This window comes from Choristoneura fumiferana, chromosome 11 (assembly GCF_025370935.1).
Source record: "Choristoneura fumiferana chromosome 11, NRCan_CFum_1, whole genome shotgun sequence".
Taxonomy (NCBI): Eukaryota; Metazoa; Arthropoda; class Insecta; order Lepidoptera; family Tortricidae; genus Choristoneura; species Choristoneura fumiferana.
In genome coordinates this window covers 7,486,020-7,505,386 of record NC_133482.1, presented here as the reverse complement: position 1 = coordinate 7,505,386, position 19,367 = coordinate 7,486,020, and the positions used below count along the sequence as shown (strand labels likewise).

Here is a 19,367-nt window from a genome sequence, read left to right as displayed (position 1 = left end):
ACGCAACAACATGAAATTTAAAGAGCGTTTTATTTGAACCGTGTTCGTCGGGAAACGTATCTCATTACGCGAGTGAGACGAGAAATAAATTGGAACAGACTATTTGTCGAACACTTGGTTGCGAACGCTCCCGATCCGCTCCGATTCAATTTGCCCCAAATTTAATTGCAATCGAATGGTTGAGTGATATAAAAGCGGCTTGTGGAGATAACCGTTTGTAGCTGTGAAAATATTTATTGTAGGCAACGTGAAAGGTTGTAAATTAATCTTGTTTTTGCATGGACGATGTCGATTTCCGAAATGTTGTTTTACCTACTTTCGAGTTAAATTTCTTGTTTGTAATTATGTTGATTGTGCTATGATCCAATTCATCCAATTATAATCAGAATCTATTACATTACTTTGGTAGGTATTCAAAATATAAATCTTCCATTCTGTTCCGAAATAATACATAATATACATATTCTCTACCTATCTACTTATATGTCTCTTATTTAAGTCAATTTGTAATTTACATTTTATTTTTTTGTATTTATTAGGTACCTTTATGAGTTAAGTGTATTATAGCTTAATACCATTTCTTTCACACCCTTAAGGGCTGTTTAATATCGAAAGCATAGGTAGGTACACCTGCGTAAAGAATTTCATATACTTCGTCAAAGAACTTCGAATCAGCACATATCTATTGTGCTGATTTTCCTGAAAGTTTGAACTGAAGCTGTCTGGAAATTTTAAAATTCAATCGCGCCCAAGAACCTCGAAAAGCACGTCGTATTTATTTGTTTATATTTGAATCTCTGAATAATTTTCGAGTAAATTATTCTGTTACCGAAACATTGTTTTTAAATGTGCGCGTAACATAAAATTTTCAACTATACTCGTATCAGGGATGTTCTTATAAATATTATGATTAAGACATTCACTTCAACAAACTGATCAAAGTTCGATACGCGACAAGAATTTCGAAGCCCTTTTTGCTGCTCGAACGCGCTCATGGGTCTTCGGTAAGTTCCGATATTTATGTGCGACCTCATAATTGGAAAAGTGAACCGTAGCGTAATAGTAGATTGTTGCACCAAGCAGAAAGTTATTTATTATTGCACCGAGTGCCGATTTGGTGCCCGAGCGTCAGCAAGGGCTTTAAAAAGCACGAGGGCAATATAAATTACTTAATGCGAGGTGCATAATCTGCTTTTCGTTCAACTATTACAGGAATAGTAGACGAAAAAAAACTCATGCTAAACTATATAGGTAGATCGAGTCGTTCACGATGACGCGTGCCGTGGTTTTTATTACAATGTCATTAATGGCTAATTTTGACAAAATCACGCGTCTTCGTGGATAGCACAAGGTAGGTATAAATAAATACTAAATAGGAAAGAAATGTCACTAGCATTCGATGATTCCATTTTCGTAAGTTTACATTCGCACTCTCAAAAAATGTCCACGGAAAATTCGCAAGGTTCCCGCCAATTTGTTTTTTTTTTTTAGTTTTTTACTTTTTTAGCATAGTAAGTAGCCAGTAGCAGATATTTGTTGTTGTTGTTGTTGTTGTAACTCTTTATTGTACATAAAACATATGAAAATCACAATTAACAAGAGAAAGAGATGTACAAAGGCGAACTTATCCCTTAAAGGGATCTCTTCCAGTTAACCTTTGAACGCTTGAAACAAGAGTAGACACTACTATGGAAATTACCCATTATTATTATTATATTTTTACCCGCGATCTGTCAAATTTCGGATGGGCGCCAGGTTGGCTAACCAAACACACACAGTTTTCTTTTTTAAATATACGGCTACTTATTGTTTTTGGTAGGATTGGTAGCAACAATTTTTTGTATGCAATCTGACAAATTTCATAAGACCGTCAGGTTGACCAACCTAACACTAGATTACATATACTTAAGATAATATAAGTACACAAGATAATACTTGTGTTACCTCTTTGGTGGTGCAATTAAAAAAAAAAACTAAAACAATGCGATAAAGGATTTTCATACATTTTTTCTGCTCTAGAGCAGAAAAGTCACGCTTTGTGCTGGGTATTTAGTGCGGTTATGATGAAATTAAAGCATAGTTGGAAGAAAATTAACTTTCCTGAAGCAAAGAATCGTTTTTATGATATCTGTTTTACCTACCATTTAAGAGAACCTTACTTGGTAGGTACAAATTTAAAGTTGTTAGTACCTACTTAGTAATGTCTAATAACTAATTATGTAAAATAATAAAAAATCTGTTGTAATCGAGCAAATAATTGATGTACTTAATAATATATAACACAAAGTAAGTATTAGTTGAATATGGATAACAAAGTTAAACTGCACTTAAGCTAAACTTTGATATCGTATAAGATATAATACAAATTGGATGAAGTTGCCGATTTATGATTCGTTCTAGTGATAGAATAGCCCTCGATAAAATTGATGTTAATCTTCTGTACTGTACTACCACCAGTTCAAGCGGCTATTTATGTACGTTTTAATGTTAGAAATTTATTTATTTATTATTCAACCATATAGCGGGTTCGGCATCCATAATAGCAAGGCCTTTTAGAGACCTGATTTAACCTCTTGATCATAACGTTTTTTTGTTCAAAAATCCACAAGCAATGAAAACGAACAAAGTCTCCAAAGGTAAATTTTACACACGGTACAATTATTGTCAGCTTTTAAAAATATCCTACGCAGATTAGACTCAAATGTATCCTCCAATAACAACTTAAATGATAATAAAGCCATGTAATGCGTTGACGAGGGTACATTAGGTACCGTAGCCCGCTTACTGGAAGATGTGTCATTTAGATCGACTGACAGGCAGAAGGGCTGCCTTATAGCCATTGATTGTGATACTTTGAACGCCCTTTTGATTTTTATGTTTTTTTAAGAGTAGTGAGTGTATCAGACTTTGTGCCATATACTTTGATATTTAAATATGATATGATAATATACTCATTTTTAACTTAATCGCAATTGCCCATAGTTCCATTGATTTAAAACTTAAAGATCGTAAAGTACTAGCAAACATAAATTTGGACATCAAAAGAACACTAACTAAATATTGAAATTACTTTAACTTGACAAGCATTAGAACTACAACTTACTTTCGCAAAAGGTTTTACAGTCGATAACGATTCAACTGATTTAATTGTACTTACCTAATTGCATGCCAAAATCTGAATTTCCATTTTATAGTAATCGATTCGCTTCCGATCAATGTGCTACGATTGTAGGTAGGTACTTTTAGTTTAATTCAGAAAGATTGATAGACGTTGGGTTGCATCGTTTAGTGTCGCTCCCATTGTTTGTTTCTAGACAGATAGAACCTGACGTTTTTCAAGGGTTGAAGTAGTAGGTAAATAGGGGTTACTGAACCAGTGGGTCACACCTTTGGTCTCGTTGGTCTGCATTTTTCGTCAGATCTTTGTTATAGAGGTCACTGACACTTCAATGGCTTTATTAGATACATTGTGAATTTTCAAGGTAAGCAAAGCGTAGTTTATCACTACAAATCAATTCCACTACATACATGTAAATTATATATTTCTGTAATCTTTCTGATAACAGCATTTTGTGTGTGGGCATACCTACTCTTGAACAATTAATGTTACTGTTATAATAGTGCTAGCGGTACACCCCGAAATTCAGCAAAAAGTTTTGGTCTGAAACCTATCGTGTGTGGTATCTAATGAAAGGGCTTACTAAGCTGGTTGTAAAAATATATCACATCATTATATTTCAGTCACTCGTTTTAAATTAAAAATAAACATTTTCAAAACATAGCAAGTTTGGGCTCCAGATAGGCGGACAGTTATTTAGTAGTCGTGGTTACGTCCCGAGATATATCAGTTATCAGTGAGAATCGTGAAAGTTTAAAACATTAATATCACAATTATCCACGTTCCTTTATTTAATACGAACTAGGTCATTCGTTTAACCACCATCTCTTCATGTCCAGCTATAACGTAGTTGATTTTCCTTGCAATAAATTTTAAACGACACCGTTAAAAATAAAGAGAACGAGCATATATCGTATATTTAACGGAACCAGGATGGTTACTGATCACAACGTCTCTAATTTTTCTCTTCTTCTATTTATGTTTATACTGTATCTTTGTTGGGATGAAATATGTTTTTTATGTCAATAAATGTTGTTACTTAACTCTTTTTCATCAAGGTTAGTTTTTTAGTTAGTTCAAAGTTAAGTGGTTGAATGACAAGATAGAATAGTAAATCTTTCCGAAGCGTTAACTAATAGGTATATTATGAATAGCATCCGCCATTAAATATTATATATATATACTGGGACACTTGACGCCAATTGACCCAGTCCCAAACTAAGCAAAGCTTGTACTATGGACACTAGGCAACGGATAAACATACTTATATAGATAAATACATACTTAAATGCATATTAAACATCCAAGACGAACGAACATTTGTACTATTCATACAAATATCTGCCCCGGCCGGGATTCGAACCCGGGACCTCAAGCTTCGTAGTCAGGTTCTCTAACCACTTGGCCATCCGGTCGTCCAAATCCAAATCAACGTTTGAATTTACTCAAGCTAACGCTCAGGTACTGTACTTGGTGTCATATAGACAGTAAACAACACAAATTATTGATTATGAATACGAAATAACAGAAAATACAATCGTACATGGCTGATATCACCTTATTTGTATTAATATCATGTTACGAATTCAGCCCGCACTCAACCTATCGCGCCAATCGCCATATACCTACCACATTCGCTATCGCAACCGTTTTCAATAAAGTTCCAAAACTAAATCAGATAAACGAGTAGTCCGTTATATTTGTAGTACTATTATGGTTTACTAAACTACTGCTGATCCATTTACAAACATGTTTGAATAGTACCGATGGCCGATTAAATTCCATACGGTCAAAATGTTCTGAGGAGCGTAACTACCTAGCTTTGGGAACACGTTCTTACCGAATATAATCACCTTTTGATTATACGTTTAACAGCCGGGCTTGTCAATATTTTGATGATGATTGTGACAGTGATGAATGTCCTATAGTAGTGGAGCAAAAAAATATTTGGACTCGCAAGGTAGCACCTACCAAAAACCGATGTCCAAAAAGTGTTTCTAATCGACAAAAGCATAATAAATAAATCACAAAATTAAATTATGGTAAACGTCTAAATTATGTTAATATTTGCAGGTTCCCACAGCAGAGTACTGATTGAAACGTGCAGCACTTTAGGTGGCTCCAGTTCTCAGTCCTGTGTTTATAAGTGCTATGAAGACTCAAAATTGTTTGTTGAAGACAAACTTGGAATCAGTCAAGGGTAAGAATAAAATTGTAACTTTCGTCAGTATTTGTCAAGTATACCTAAATTTAATAACTTATGTGCCTTGTTATTTTTTATACACCATCAAAATATATAAATCTTTGTAACTGTGTAAATGCGTGATTGAAGCAAACCTCAAATCTATGATTTGTTTACTGTTGCTTGAAAAGCTTTAAACTTTTAAGTCTTTCTTTGGTGCGCTTTATCTGGCAATTTTTGGGGTCATACGAGCTTAAAAAGTTTGTTTTCTAAGTCGAGTTATTTCTCTAAATCTCACTAAGTTCACCTGTTTGAAAATTGAAAGTTTTTCTACAAAGTTTTCCGTTATTTACAGCAGAAGCACAGCGTTTAGCGACAGCAAAGATATAATAGAAAAGTCTGGAAACGCAAGTAAGTTATTATTCTTACGTAAACTGTACCGAAATTATCACTATATCATCATTATACGCTGGGAGCTAAGGGCTGGGAAAACCGCGTTTAACTTTCTTATCTACAAAGTTTACGCAAAATGGAAATACTGATTTATTGCTCACCTGATTTGAAGATTTTAACGATCCAATTAGTGGGGCAGTTTGTGGAAGTTTCACGAACGCGATCCGGTTGCGGGACTTGATAAATAAAAAGAAAAGTATCTGTTTTGTTGTTTCTATCCACATTATATTAATTACAAACGATTTGTTATTAAATACTTCCTTTTTTCTAAACGTTTCCTGAAGGACCAAAACACCATTTACATACCTGTACAATCACGCTTCTTTCTCAACGAAGGGGTAGGCAGAGACTATTTTGTTTCTAGCTGCTACGATCCTGACATACATTTTTCGTTTCTTCAACACTCATTAGTTTTCATACATGCTTGCCACAAACATCACTTTATTAATTTCGAGCTAAACAAGCATGATTATTCACGTAAATATAAGCAATGCCATCATAAATTGTATTATCGAAAAGTTTTCAATGGAGCCATAACAATAGGACAAATTACCAGGCAATTTCGATCCATTGGCCTCTAAATGCGGGCACATAAAACATCTTGTTTGCGCGGTATCGCACAATAGCCGACCTCGTACTGTGGTGGCATTCGCAAAATTCCCGCAATTCGTCCCACTTTGTCTCCATTGCTGGATGTCTCCGACGAAACAAATGCGAGAAGGACGCAGGAACGACGACAGTCCGTTTTTCATTGTTTTACGTGTCACAATGTTGCTCCCTCACCATGCCCGGTCATTATTTATTCGTTGCGAACCAAATAATTGAACAACCGAAAAGGTACTCCGATACAAACACTGTTCTTGTCATTAGAACTCGAATTGAATAATACGCACAATTCATGATATCTACCGAGAGTCTAACAAAACGTTGGAAGGGTATTTGTTTCTGAAGCTACGAGTACGATGTCGAAATTTTATCTTCATTTCTCAGTCCCCCTAGCGGTTCTCGTAGCACTTTGTAACTTCTTTAAGAAGTTAATTTAAAAATTGCAAGAGACCCATTAGGTTTATCACTTTCCTCAAAATACGTAAAGAATGTTTTATAAATAATTATAACAAATATAAAATACCAGCTTTTGCCCCTGACTTCGTCTGCCAAGAATTCATTTAACGCTATCTCGCGGGAACAATTATATTATCCGGGGTAACTATACTATGTCTTTCTCAGGTCTCAAATTATCCCCTTGTCAAATTTCATTAAAATCGGTTCTGCTCTTTAAGCGTGGAGAGGTAACAAACAGACAGTTACTTTGACATTTAGACATAGACATAACTTTATTTCGACATCAAACTTAAAATAATACATAATTTACAGAAAAGAAAAACATTTGATGATGTCGAAAAGGAATTGACTCAGCATTATGCTGCAGTAAGTATATGCTGCCTACTACAGCGCTGATTTTCAGCCAACACCTTCATATCTTTGCACCTAATGTGTTGGACCGGAATCAGCACAAATAAGTTTGTGTCGGAAAAGTGTACAATAAATAGGACCCACTTAGGACTACTTATTTATTAAGCACTAGCCGTTACCCGCGACTCCGTCCGCGCAAATTCGTTTATCGCTATCCCGCGGGAACTATGCAATTTTTCGGGATCAAAACTATCCTTTGTCCTTCTCCGGGGTTCAAACTATCTGTATACAGAATTTCATCTAAATTAGTTCAGTGGTTTAGACGTGATGAACTAACAAACAAAGAGACTTACAAATTTTCGCATTTATAATATATTAGTAGGATAGTAGGATATTAGTAGGAAGTAGGATTACTAAGGATTAGGATGCCCAAAGAACTTAAACACATTATTTTATATAGGTAGTCCCTACATACCTACTTATTCAAAAACAACGCACTTAAATAAAACGTAACAATAAGTTTAAAAGAGTCATATAAAACAATCAGCTACATGTTCACCAACATTCCCGTAGAGGTACTAGAGCATGCAGAGCAAAAATATTAGCACGTTTGCATTTTTCTTTTCATTCCAGTTTTGTCTATTTATGAGTTTCCCTAGTTTTCAAAGGGAGAGAGATATTGCGCTCCGTGCTCGTATTTGAGCAACAAGAGTGTAATTTCCGCAGGTTTTGTCTTACGGTAGCACATTCCACAAATGGAAAGACGTCGGCATTCAAAGCGGTCTGTTGAATTTTTAAAACCCGGCCGGTCCGGTCGGGAAAAACTCGTGTGGCCTTATGCTCGTTAATGGACTTTAAAAGCGCTTGGTTTCAATTTGATACCCCAAACTGGATTAAAGTATGCATGATATTATCTCAAGAGAAATTGCGTAGGTATTTCTTCGACCTAAAATTTGCGCCTTTGAATAAATAAAAAGCATAAACGTGTTGCAAGTAAAATGGAAGCGTTTTTGTTTCTAGTTTACAAACGATACATCGCAATGATCAGATATCTAGTATTTTATAATTGCTTTACTTTGTAAGTATAGAATGTTCTAGTATGTAAAACATGCGTGTTCTCGTTCTTCGTTCTCGTTCTTTGGATATCTACTGTCTTCAAATGATACAACTTCCTACGAACAATGTCGTCGTTTGCTCGCGATTAGCCTCAACTTCTCCCAGAGCGAGATGTTGGAGTATTTCGTACAGCGATAGTAGTATTTATGTCGACAACTACATATTGCGAAACTTTAACAGCTCAATATAACACAGTTTAGTTTAAATACAGTGCAAATAATTTATTATTAGTCCATAACTTAGTCCGGTTAAATTCACGTTCTACTATTTACGTAATGTTATAATGTTTTTGACGTAACGTTATTAGCTTCATTTGAGATACCTATATACTTTTATCTCGATATTCCCATGGGATCGGGATAAAATCTCGAAATTTCAACCGCTGGAAATTTGGCACGATTGTTTTTAATGCAACGTTGATGAAAAAAACCACGATGTAATTTCAAGTTCTGAATCTAATGGATTACCTTTGGGTGTGTAATGTTTTTAATAACAACTATTTTGGGATTTTAATTTAGCATACCACGAATTGCATAATTTTGACCTGCAGAAATGATTATCTAGCTTAAAATCAAAATCAACATAAACGAATTGCATAATTTCAAAGTAATAATAAGTAGTTTAGTTGCATAGTAGGTAATGTATAACATAACAGGCAATGAATACGAGTATACTGGTCTCTTTGTTTAGTATTTACTGCTCATAACGTATTTTTTTTATAAAAACCAAGACTATAATTTTCAAAGAATATAATAATAATAATAATAATAAACGTTTATTGCAGACCAGGGTCCAAAGATTGTTAGTAACATTTAATCTCATTTAAAAGGGTTAGTAACACAAAGAAATAAAATTATCATCAAAATTAATAATCAAAATCAAAATAAATGAAAAATGAAAATCTTTCTAAAACCTTTGAGGTTTTTCTTTATTGATTCTTGAAAAGAATAGTATTATAAAATAAACTCGGTTCTGGCGCTTTTCCCGCTGCTGCCGCGGCATGCTCGCTTCGCTCGCTCGGCTCGCACGCTGTAGGGTCGCAGTTCTACCAAACACTCCTCGCTTCGCTCGTCGTCGTACCAAACGGTGGCATGCCTTAAGTTAGAATATGTAGGTTGCTTTATAATTGAATTAAAGTCCAGTATTTACTTAACTTAAACAGACCAAGTCCTTGACGTCCTTACCTTCAAACATCATAAACTATTCGCTCTACAAACGCTCATTTGAATTTATAATCATTTAAACTCGCATATACACTATACTTGTAACAATGCGCTTTAACAGAAACAGTTTTTTTTGCACGTTGTGTGTATTCAAGGCGGGAGGCTCGGCGCTGCATCGCGCAACGGATTCTCAAAGCTTTGAGGGGATGAGACATTGCGATTCATTCTCGCATTTAAGCAAGACTGTAATTTTGCAGGCCTTTGTCTCGGTCCCGCGGAACGCTGACTCGGGAAAATATGCGCATTCAAAAAGGTTTTTTATCGTTTTCCAAGTGGTACGCTTTAGTTGCGGTGCAGGAATGCTAATAATACTTGTATCTGTTTAACGGTCTAAAGGAAATATAAGAATTTAAAGATACTAACATAATATTTTTTATTTTATTTTATTATTTGTTTTTATTCATCTTAGATTAGTTCTTTTTGTTCTTTGTTGTTTATAGTATTATGCGTAAGTAACAGCAAATTGTATTGTTTTAACATTCTAAAATTTATCAACTATCTATTTCTGGCTCAGTATATTTTAAGCCATGTCTTGTCTACTGTTACTGGAATATAAGAGAGCGATCTCTTATATTTGACGCTAATTTAACTCTAAAGTGTTCAATTTTATTAGAAAACGCTTTTTCTCTAACCCTTTTGACGATACAGATATGTTTCGATTTATGATAACTGCACTCTATAATTGATTCGCCCGAAACTATTTACCTAGGTATTTCATTAAGCAAGATCTTCTTCTGATATCTCTAGATGGTCATTTTCATTTTCATAGTGTTTATGTGTCTAACTAGGCTTACATGTCTCAAGAGAATTTAAATAATATTATCTCTTAACCTATGTATGCTACAGCAAGAAGTCAAAAACACCTGAATATTTCTGTAAGATATTCACTTCGTAACACCTCGGTGAATAGTGAGCCTTTTGACACTCATGAATCTTGTGCTGCCACAAAATGAAGTATACGATATGGCGCCTTCTGTATTTTATAGAACTCGTCTGTTTTTATTATTAAATTCACCGCGAGGCTCCCTTAATTGATTGTACATACCTCTAAAGTACCTATGACACAGATGAATAAGAGTGATGCTCGTATTATGATTTACGTCAGACTACTCATGTGGTGTCGGTAGGCCTCCAACAAGATGGAGCGACGACTTGGTTAAGATCGCGGGATCGCGGGATGCGGAAAGCACAAGACCGGTCGAGGTGGAGAGCCTTGGGGGAGGCCTATGCCCAGCAGTGGACGTCTTTCGGCTGACATGATGATGATGATGATGACTCATGTGGTGTACGTATTAAGTTTGTATTGGCACATATAACAGCAGTATTACATACAACGATATGGCTTACATGGCAGTGAATGACATAGGTATAATATTGTGTAGCTAATGATCCATAGCGCGCGTTATGGGAAGCCATTTCAGACTCGGCTTAACCAAATTACAACCGCGGAACCATTTTTTGTGACGTAAATTTCAAAATATACGCGTAACGTAATTTTTATGTCCTCCGTTACGTTTTACTTAACATTTTAAACTACAAACGTTTAATCAGCAATGCTGAACCAACCACTATTTGCTTAAATATTTACAGTTAGTTATATATTGGCCCCGCTTTAGTTCTCGATAATTGCCTCGTTAATGATCGCTGTTTTAATTGGCAATGGAAATCGACGTTTCTGTTTTATTGCACGCTACGTGAAGTTTATGCAATGCAACGTGTGCCACGGTTGTACTGGCGCAGGACTGGGTCACTGCACTCTTGGAAAGTTCACAGTATTGATTTTATTGGGCATGCCCGAAAATATAAATGGAATGTGCCTTCGCAACGGGGCAACCGTCGACGCGTGTGTGAAAATTGCGCTGTAACTGCCCTACTATTTGTATCTCTAGCTACCAGCGTCTAGTTTATATGCAAGATAGACAAGTTTCAAAATAGCCTTAGGCTGCCTTTTCACAACTTGAAATTTCGTGTAAAAACTAAGGCTGTGTAGCTGACTAATTTAATAATTGTTTCACAGGTCGCATCTATGTTACAAAGAAAGGCACTAAGCAGACAACGCTACATAAATGCACCATTATCCAGCTAAAGAAGTAAGTACGCTTTAAAGAAATCTAAGTTACTTATAACAAAGCATTTAAAACAGGAACTATTATTCATTCCAGCCAACAATGTAAGATCTACCTTTCTGCATAAAAGTATGGTAGTCACTCTCTGTCGCCTCAAGTTGTTGGAATTTGTGCCTAATCGTGTTTGTAATAGACTAGGAGGTTGTGCAGAGGGTCGTCGTGACATCGTTACGTAATTAGACGCCGCCGCGGCCGACGACCCCGCTCGACTTTGACCCACTTCTTAGACTAATTTTCGCGTCTCACCCTGTAGACAACTTTATCTGCTCCGCGCCGTTGCTTCATCTGCCTTGTTAGACAGTTTGTTTCTTTTATGATTATTGAAAGTAGTATATTGACGGGTTTCTGACTCAAACTCGTATACAAAATTTTATGAAATCGGTATACTTATTTACTTTAGGATAAGTATCTAAAATGGTTATTCGGATTTCGTAAAATTTCCCAAATGAGATTGAGTCAGACCCGCCGATATATTGTCGCGTTTTGATTTTTTGTAAATTATTACTTACGTTATTTAAAAAAATATTACTTATGCTACTTAAAACAGCTTCACTTCAACAGAGTATAAAATCATTTTGAAGCCGTATTTTTGTCTTTTTAATTTAAACACTTAAGACTTGACAACAGATATAAAAGGTCGAAAAAGAAACATTCGGAAAGCAGAAAGGTTTTCACTTTAATCATAACGAAAGTGTTTCAAGGCACGAATACTTTAGTATTCTAGTTTCGTTAACATAATGTTTTATTCGCTTTGTGTTTCAAAAGAATTTCGGAAATTGTTGGGTGTTCTCACCGTTAATATAAGGGTAAGCTCAAAGTATGAATTTAGACTTAACTAAGTCCAATTTCATACAAACATATACCTATTATAACAACTGTTACAACAACTGTTATACCTAGTATGAGCCTAGGTTTTTAACCAATCAGGTTATTACTAGGTCCCAGTTCACTGTGGGATCAGTCAATTCTATAGGTAAATATTTTATTACCTACAAGAAAAATAAAACAAAAAGAAACACATTACATAAATACTCGTATAGATCTCACCCCTTGGGATTCGAGTGACTAATTCAATAAAATAAGTAAATTTACCTGGAAACTACTTACTCGTACAAGTATTAGGTACCTACAGCATTTTCATCAACATCCATACTATCCATACTAATATTATAAATGCGAAAGTAACTCTGTCTGTCTGTCTGTCTGTCTGTCTGTTACGCTTTCACGCAAAAACCGCTGAACCGATTTGAATGAAATTTGGCACAGAGATAGAATAGACCATGGGAAAGAACATAAGCTATATTTTATCGCGAAAAAAAGGCTTTAAGGGGTTGAAATAGGGGGTGAAAGTTTATATGGTGAAAGTTCGTCGCGGTCGGAAATAAAACCATGAAACTTGGCATTTAGGCACTCAAAAAGAAATAAGTCGGTATGTGTTTTAGCTTTTTTGAAAATTCGACCTGTGAGGGGATGAAATAGGGGATGAAAGCTCATATGGAAGGTCGTCATTATCGAAGATAAATCGATGTTTCTTTATGAAACTTGGTATTTGGGCACGTGATAAGAGATAAATAATTTCGTTCGAGCGTTTTTAAAAATTCTTCCTGTGTTGGGGTGAAATAGGGGATGACAGTTTATATATGTAAGATCGTCATTTTCGAAGATAAATCGATGGTTCTTTATGAAACTTGGCATTTGGGCACGTGATAAGAGATAAATAGATATATTTTCGGGCATTTTTTTAAATTCTTCCTGTGTGGGGGTGAAATAGGGGTGAAAGTTTATATGAAGGTCGACATTGTAGAAGATAAATCGATGGTTCTTTATGAAACTTGGCATTTGGGCACTTTGAAAAATAAATAGATATTTGTTCAAGGGTTTTTGAAAATTTTACCTGCGAGGGGATGAAATAGGATGAAAAATTATATGGAACGTCGTCATTATCACAGATAAATCGATGAATCTTTGTGTTTTGGTATTCGATAAAAACAAATAAAAACCGGTTAAAATCGACTCGAACTCGCGCATCAAGGATTCCGTGCATAGGTATTTATGAATATCAAGTGTTAGCAGAGCCAAGCTCATAAGCAAAATGTACGCAATGTGGGGTAATTTTACATGGCTTATTAAAGACAGTCAGACATGAAAAATTATGATTTTCAGATTTTTCTTACTTATTTTGCTATAAAGGGAATAAAATTTGCTATAAGAGCTTCCTTTATACAAAATTTCAAGTTGTAGGACAGCCGGAAGTACCCTATAACTTTTTTTGAGTGTAGGGTTTTAATTTCAACTCGATAAATACTCCGCACGTTTACGGGATAAAGGGTCTTAACAGACAGACGGACGGACGGACAGCAAAGTCATCTTATAAGAGTTCAATTTTTTTCCTTTTGAGGTACGGAACCCTAAAAAACATTTGTTCCGGCTCTTTTCAAATTTTGACATTTTTCATACCTACTTGAAAATATGGGGATGAAAGTTCGTAAGGAATTCCAAACAAATTTACTATAAGTATATTTATCGGAAATATGTGTAGCAATGCTTAGTCAGAATGCCGTCTTAATTATAATCCTACCCTCCTAACTTACAATAAAGGACGTAAGATGTCAAGAGCTCACTATGCAGAATTAGTTCTTTTGTATTGGCAGGGTAGAATACTTATGTTTTACCAAAAAATGGAAGAACAAAAAAAAAGTTTAGATATAAAGCAATGTATTAAAATAGGTTATTTTCAGTAAACCGTAGAAGTTTCTATGTGCTATTATTGGCAGAATAGGTACCCTAAATAAATTAAATACTTTCCAAAGTTAGGTACTATTCCACGCGGACAAAGTCGCGGGCAAAAGCTAGTTATATTATAAATGCGAAAGTAACTCTGTCTGTCTGTCTGTTACGCTTTCACGTCGAAACCGCTGAACTAATTTGATTTAATTTGGTATAGAGATAGTTTGAGCCCCAATGATCAACATAGGATACTTTTTATTCCGGTAGAGGGCGCCACCACGCGATAACCTAGGTCCGCGCAGACGAAGTCGTGGGCATAAGCTAGTACAACAACTGTTATACCTAGTATGAGCCTAGGTTTTTAACCAATCAGGTTATTACTAGGTCCCAGTTCACTGTGGGATCAGTCAATTCTATAGGTAAATATTTTATTACCTACAAGAAAAATAAAACAAAAAGAAACACATTACATAAATACTCGTATAGATCTCACCCCTTGGGATTCGAGTGACTAATTCAATAAAATAAGTAAATTTACCTGGAAACTACTTACTCGTACAAGTATTAGGTACCTACAGCATTTTCATCAACATTATGAATATATGAACTATCACAATATGTATAGGAGTACCGGTACCTCTATACCTTTAGGACGACTGTGTTGTGTTACTGTTTATAAACTTTATGAAAATGATGAACATGGTTTCAATATACTGCCCTCATAAGGCAAAAGGCGATGAGTATTTCAAAAAACCACTTGATTTATTTATACCATCTGAATAATAATAATAATTAACGTTTAAATATTGCCGACCAGGGTTCATAGATTGTTAGTAATACGTAATCTTATTTAAAAGGAGTTAGTAACACAAAAAACTAATATTATCATCAAAAGTACTAATTAAAATCAAAATCAAAATAAATTACAGTCAAACTTACAATCAAAATTCAAGTGTTTTTTCGCTGCGATACCGCCTTTTGCCTTAAGAGGGCGGTATAATGTTTTTATGCTTATAGAAAAGTTAGTTTTACTCTTATTTTGCTTCTCCTTTGCAATAACCTATTTATTAATTACTAGCTTATGCCCACGACTTCGTCTGCGCGGACCTAGGTTATCGCGTGGTGGCGCCCTCTACCGGAATAAAAAGTATCCTATGTTGATCATTGGGGCTCAAACTATCTCTATACCAAATTAAATCAAATTAGTTCAGCGGTTTCGACGTGAAAGCGTAACAGACAGACAGACAGAGTTACTTTCGCATTTATAATATAACTAGCTTTTGCCCGCGACTTCGTCCGCGTGGAATAGTACCTAACTTTGGAAAGTATTTAATTTATTTAGGGTACCTATTCTGCCAATAATAGCACATAGAAACTTCTACGGTTTACTGAAAATAACCTATTTTAATACATTGCTTTATATCTAAACTTTTTTTTTGTTCTTCCATTTTTTGGTAAAACATAAGTATTCTACCCTGCCAATACAAAAGAACTAATTCTGCATAGTGAGCTCTTGACATCTTACGTCCTTTATTGTAAGTTAGGAGGGTAGGATTATAATTAAGACGGCATTCTGACTAAGCATTACTACACATATTTCCGATAAATATACTTATAGTAAATTTGTTTGGAATTCCTTACGAACTTTCATCCCCATATTTTCAAGTAGGTATGAAAAATGTCGAAATTTGAAAAGAGCCGGAACAAATGTTTTTTAGGGTTCCGTACCTCAAAAGGAAAAAAATTGAACTCTTATAAGATGACTTTGCTGTCCGTCCGTCCGTCTGTCTGTTAAGACCCTTTATCCCGTAAACGTGCGGAGTATTTATCGAGTTGAAATTAAAACCCTACACTCAAAAAAAGTTATAGGGTACTTCCGGCTGTCCTACAACTTGAAATTTTGTATAAAGGAAGCTCTTATAGCAAATTTTATTCCCTTTATAGCAAAATAAGTAAGAAAAATCTGAAAATCATAATTTTTCATGTCTGACTGTCTTTAATAAGCCATGTAAAATTACCCCACATTGCGTACATTTTGCTTATGAGCTTGGCTCTGCTAACACTTGATATTCATAAATACCTATGCACGGAATCCTTGATGCGCGAGTTCGAGTCGATTTTAACCGGTTTTTATTTGTTTTTATCGAATACCAAAACACAAAGATTCATCGATTTATCTGTGATAATGACGACGTTCCATATAATTTTTCATCCTATTTCATCCCCTCGCAGGTAAAATTTTCAAAAACCCTTGAACAAATATCTATTTATTTTTCAAAGTGCCCAAATGCCATGTTTCATAAAGAACCATCGATTTATCTTCTACAATGTCGACCTTCATATAAACTTTCACCCCCTATTTCACCCCCACACAGGAAGAATTTAAAAAAATGCCCGAAAATATATCTATTTATCTCTTATCACGTGCCCAAATGCCAAGTTTCATAAAGAACCATCGATTTATCTTCGAAAATGACGATCTTACATATATAAACTGTCATCCCCTATTTCACCCCAACACAGGAAGAATTTTTAAAAACGCTCGAACGAAATTATTTATCTCTTATCACGTGCCCAAATACCAAGTTTCATAAAGAAACATCGATTTATCTTCGATAATGACGACCTTCCATATGAGCTTTCATCCCCTATTTCATCCCCTCACAGGTCGAATTTTCAAAAAAGCTAAAACACATACCGACTTATTTCTTTTTGAGTGCCTAAATGCCAAGTTTCATGGTTTTATTTCCGACCGCGACGAACTTTCACCATATAAACTTTCACCCCCTATTTCAACCCCTTAAAGCCTTTTTTTCGCGATAAAATATAGCTTATGTTCTTTCCCATGGTCTATTCTATCTCTGTGCCAAATTTCATTCAAATCGGTTCAGCGGTTTTTGCGTGAAAGCGTAACAGACAGACAGACAGACAGACAGACAGAGTTACTTTCGCATTTATAATATTAGTATGGATAGTATGGATAGTATGGATGGTAGGGATTGTATATTTTGTGTGTAAACAATTTGATGATTTTCGTTCAAAATTTGTGCCAAATACTTAACGGTCAATACAAATTAATAATGTAGGTACACATGCTTCGGTCGCGCAAGCGGGCACACGATGACGACGGGCAAAAAGCTGGTAAAATGTTACATCAGTTGTTGGTGTTTATTTATTTTACCTATATGTAAAACTACTTTTGAACCCAATAGAGAGATAGATCCAATCCAATTTGAGTGGTGAAAAATATTGTTTCGTTTGTATTTAGGAATTGACTATACGTATCATTCGATAAGAAATGCTGTTACCTGGTAGAAAACTTTAGGGATTTATGAGCAACGGATATTTTATCTAGATAAGGACTATCATGAATAAGACTAGTGACACCATAATAACACGTTGCTGATCAAAATAAATCTTGTTATAACATTAACAATCGTAACTGAATTCACCGCATAGGTATGCTTTGTAAACACCATCAGTACCGTAGAACGTGAATATTTGGGGCACAATAGTTGTTTTTGTGTATTTTATTTATTTAAACAATGAATTTTTACATATAAATAAAAATAAAAAAACATATAAAATTAACTAAAACGGGCTTCCTCATCCAAAGGCAGCGCAGCGCGGGGCATTGTGCCTAAGACGCTAGCGGCGTTGCCTCGTTGCACTGCAAGGCTCAGTCTTTGGGCGAAGAAAAAGCCTGCTCTTTGGTCGCCAGATATGCCGATTAGTTTGTCCGACACTTCTTTCATAAATTTTTTTGTGTCGGACGACCAAGGCCCAAAGGTTTCGACCGCAAGTGCCGCAAAAAAGTAGTTGTCCTTAAGAAAGGCATATTTGCGGCACTTGATGGTTTGGGCATCGTCTGCAGCTGTTCCTGGTTTCCGCGCAGACCGTTGGACGTGGGACGGGGCTAACGTATCCACGCATGTAACATCCCACGCCAACGGAAGCCCCAGACGCCACGGCACCAACGTACAACCGTCGGGCCTCTTCCCGTCCGCAGCAGAAAGACCTGTAGGCTCTAGGGTCGCGGGGATGGACGCGGAGCCGAGAGCTCGACGGACGAGATCGTTGAGTGTCGCGTGTCTGTAGGAACGGCCGGCACTAAGTTGGCAATGTAGGCCGTGGCGGCCGAGAGCGTCAGCCGAGCCACCGCAGCGACAGCAAAGATGAGGTTCGCAGGTCCTGAGGCCCAGGCGAAGGCACACCGCGACTCGCAACGATCCCGGGTCTAGCAGTGATCTTATGTTCCGTGAAGGGAGAGCGTGAAGCCAGTGTCCCGACTCAGCTTCCGAAACTGCCAATAATCGGGCCCGCTCGAAGTGGTTACTGCAATTCTCGATTAAATTTTTGTGGATAGCTTTTACTTTCAAGAGGTCCCAGGCGGCTTGACTATTTTTTTCGGTGGGCAAACTTTCCCCAAGGTTGCTGGCTATCCATGCCAACTCTGCGTCCGCCAAGCCTGACACCACAACATCAGCGGGATTGGTAATGTTAAGGATACCACTGATGAGGGAGACAGAGCTGTGAACGGATGAAAGGAAGGCAGGGAGAGCCAGGTCGCTTGTCGTACGAATCCCTAGACCACCATATTTGATCGGTAAAGTCGCCTGGGTCCAACTTGTTGGAGTATGTGAAATATTAAGGATTTTGCAGGTAGTTTCTTTTAAAACAATATCAATAGATGAGGTCAAGTTGGGAAATTTCCAAACAGAGCAGCAACGTAAGATGTATAAAAATTTTGGTGAAAACAGGCACAACCGCAGAATGTAAATAGCTACATGAGGGCTAATTTTGAAAAGTAGGTCAGAAGAGTTATGGAAATTGATTAATTTCGAATTTATAATTGAGGGAATAGCGTCCTCGAAAATTGGTGCGCCAAGTAAAGTAAGAGAGTCGCGAGTGAGTATAGAGATATTAGGCGTGACATTGTTAAGGCTATTAACTATGCCGGCCCGAGTGTCGGCAGAAAGTTTCTCTGAGATAAAAGCTTCACACTTGTC

At 36.1% G+C, this 19,367-nt stretch overlaps 1 protein-coding gene across 3 annotated transcripts in view; it reads left to right on the top strand.

Annotated features, from left to right (window-relative positions):
* Positions 1 to 19,367, top strand: part of LOC141432647 (cell adhesion molecule Dscam2-like) — a 66,489-nt gene that overhangs the window by 15,311 nt on the left and 31,811 nt on the right. For 2 of the 3 annotated variants that reach the window (XM_074094339.1, XM_074094340.1), the window contains exons 3-5: positions 5,192 to 5,318; positions 5,656 to 5,711; positions 11,523 to 11,595. In XM_074094339.1, the coding sequence (XP_073950440.1) occupies positions 5,192 to 5,318; positions 5,656 to 5,711; positions 11,523 to 11,595 (256 nt within the window). The remainder of the gene's footprint in view (positions 1 to 5,191; positions 5,319 to 5,655; positions 5,712 to 11,522; positions 11,596 to 19,367) is intronic. The other variant, XM_074094341.1, reaches the window with a different exon arrangement.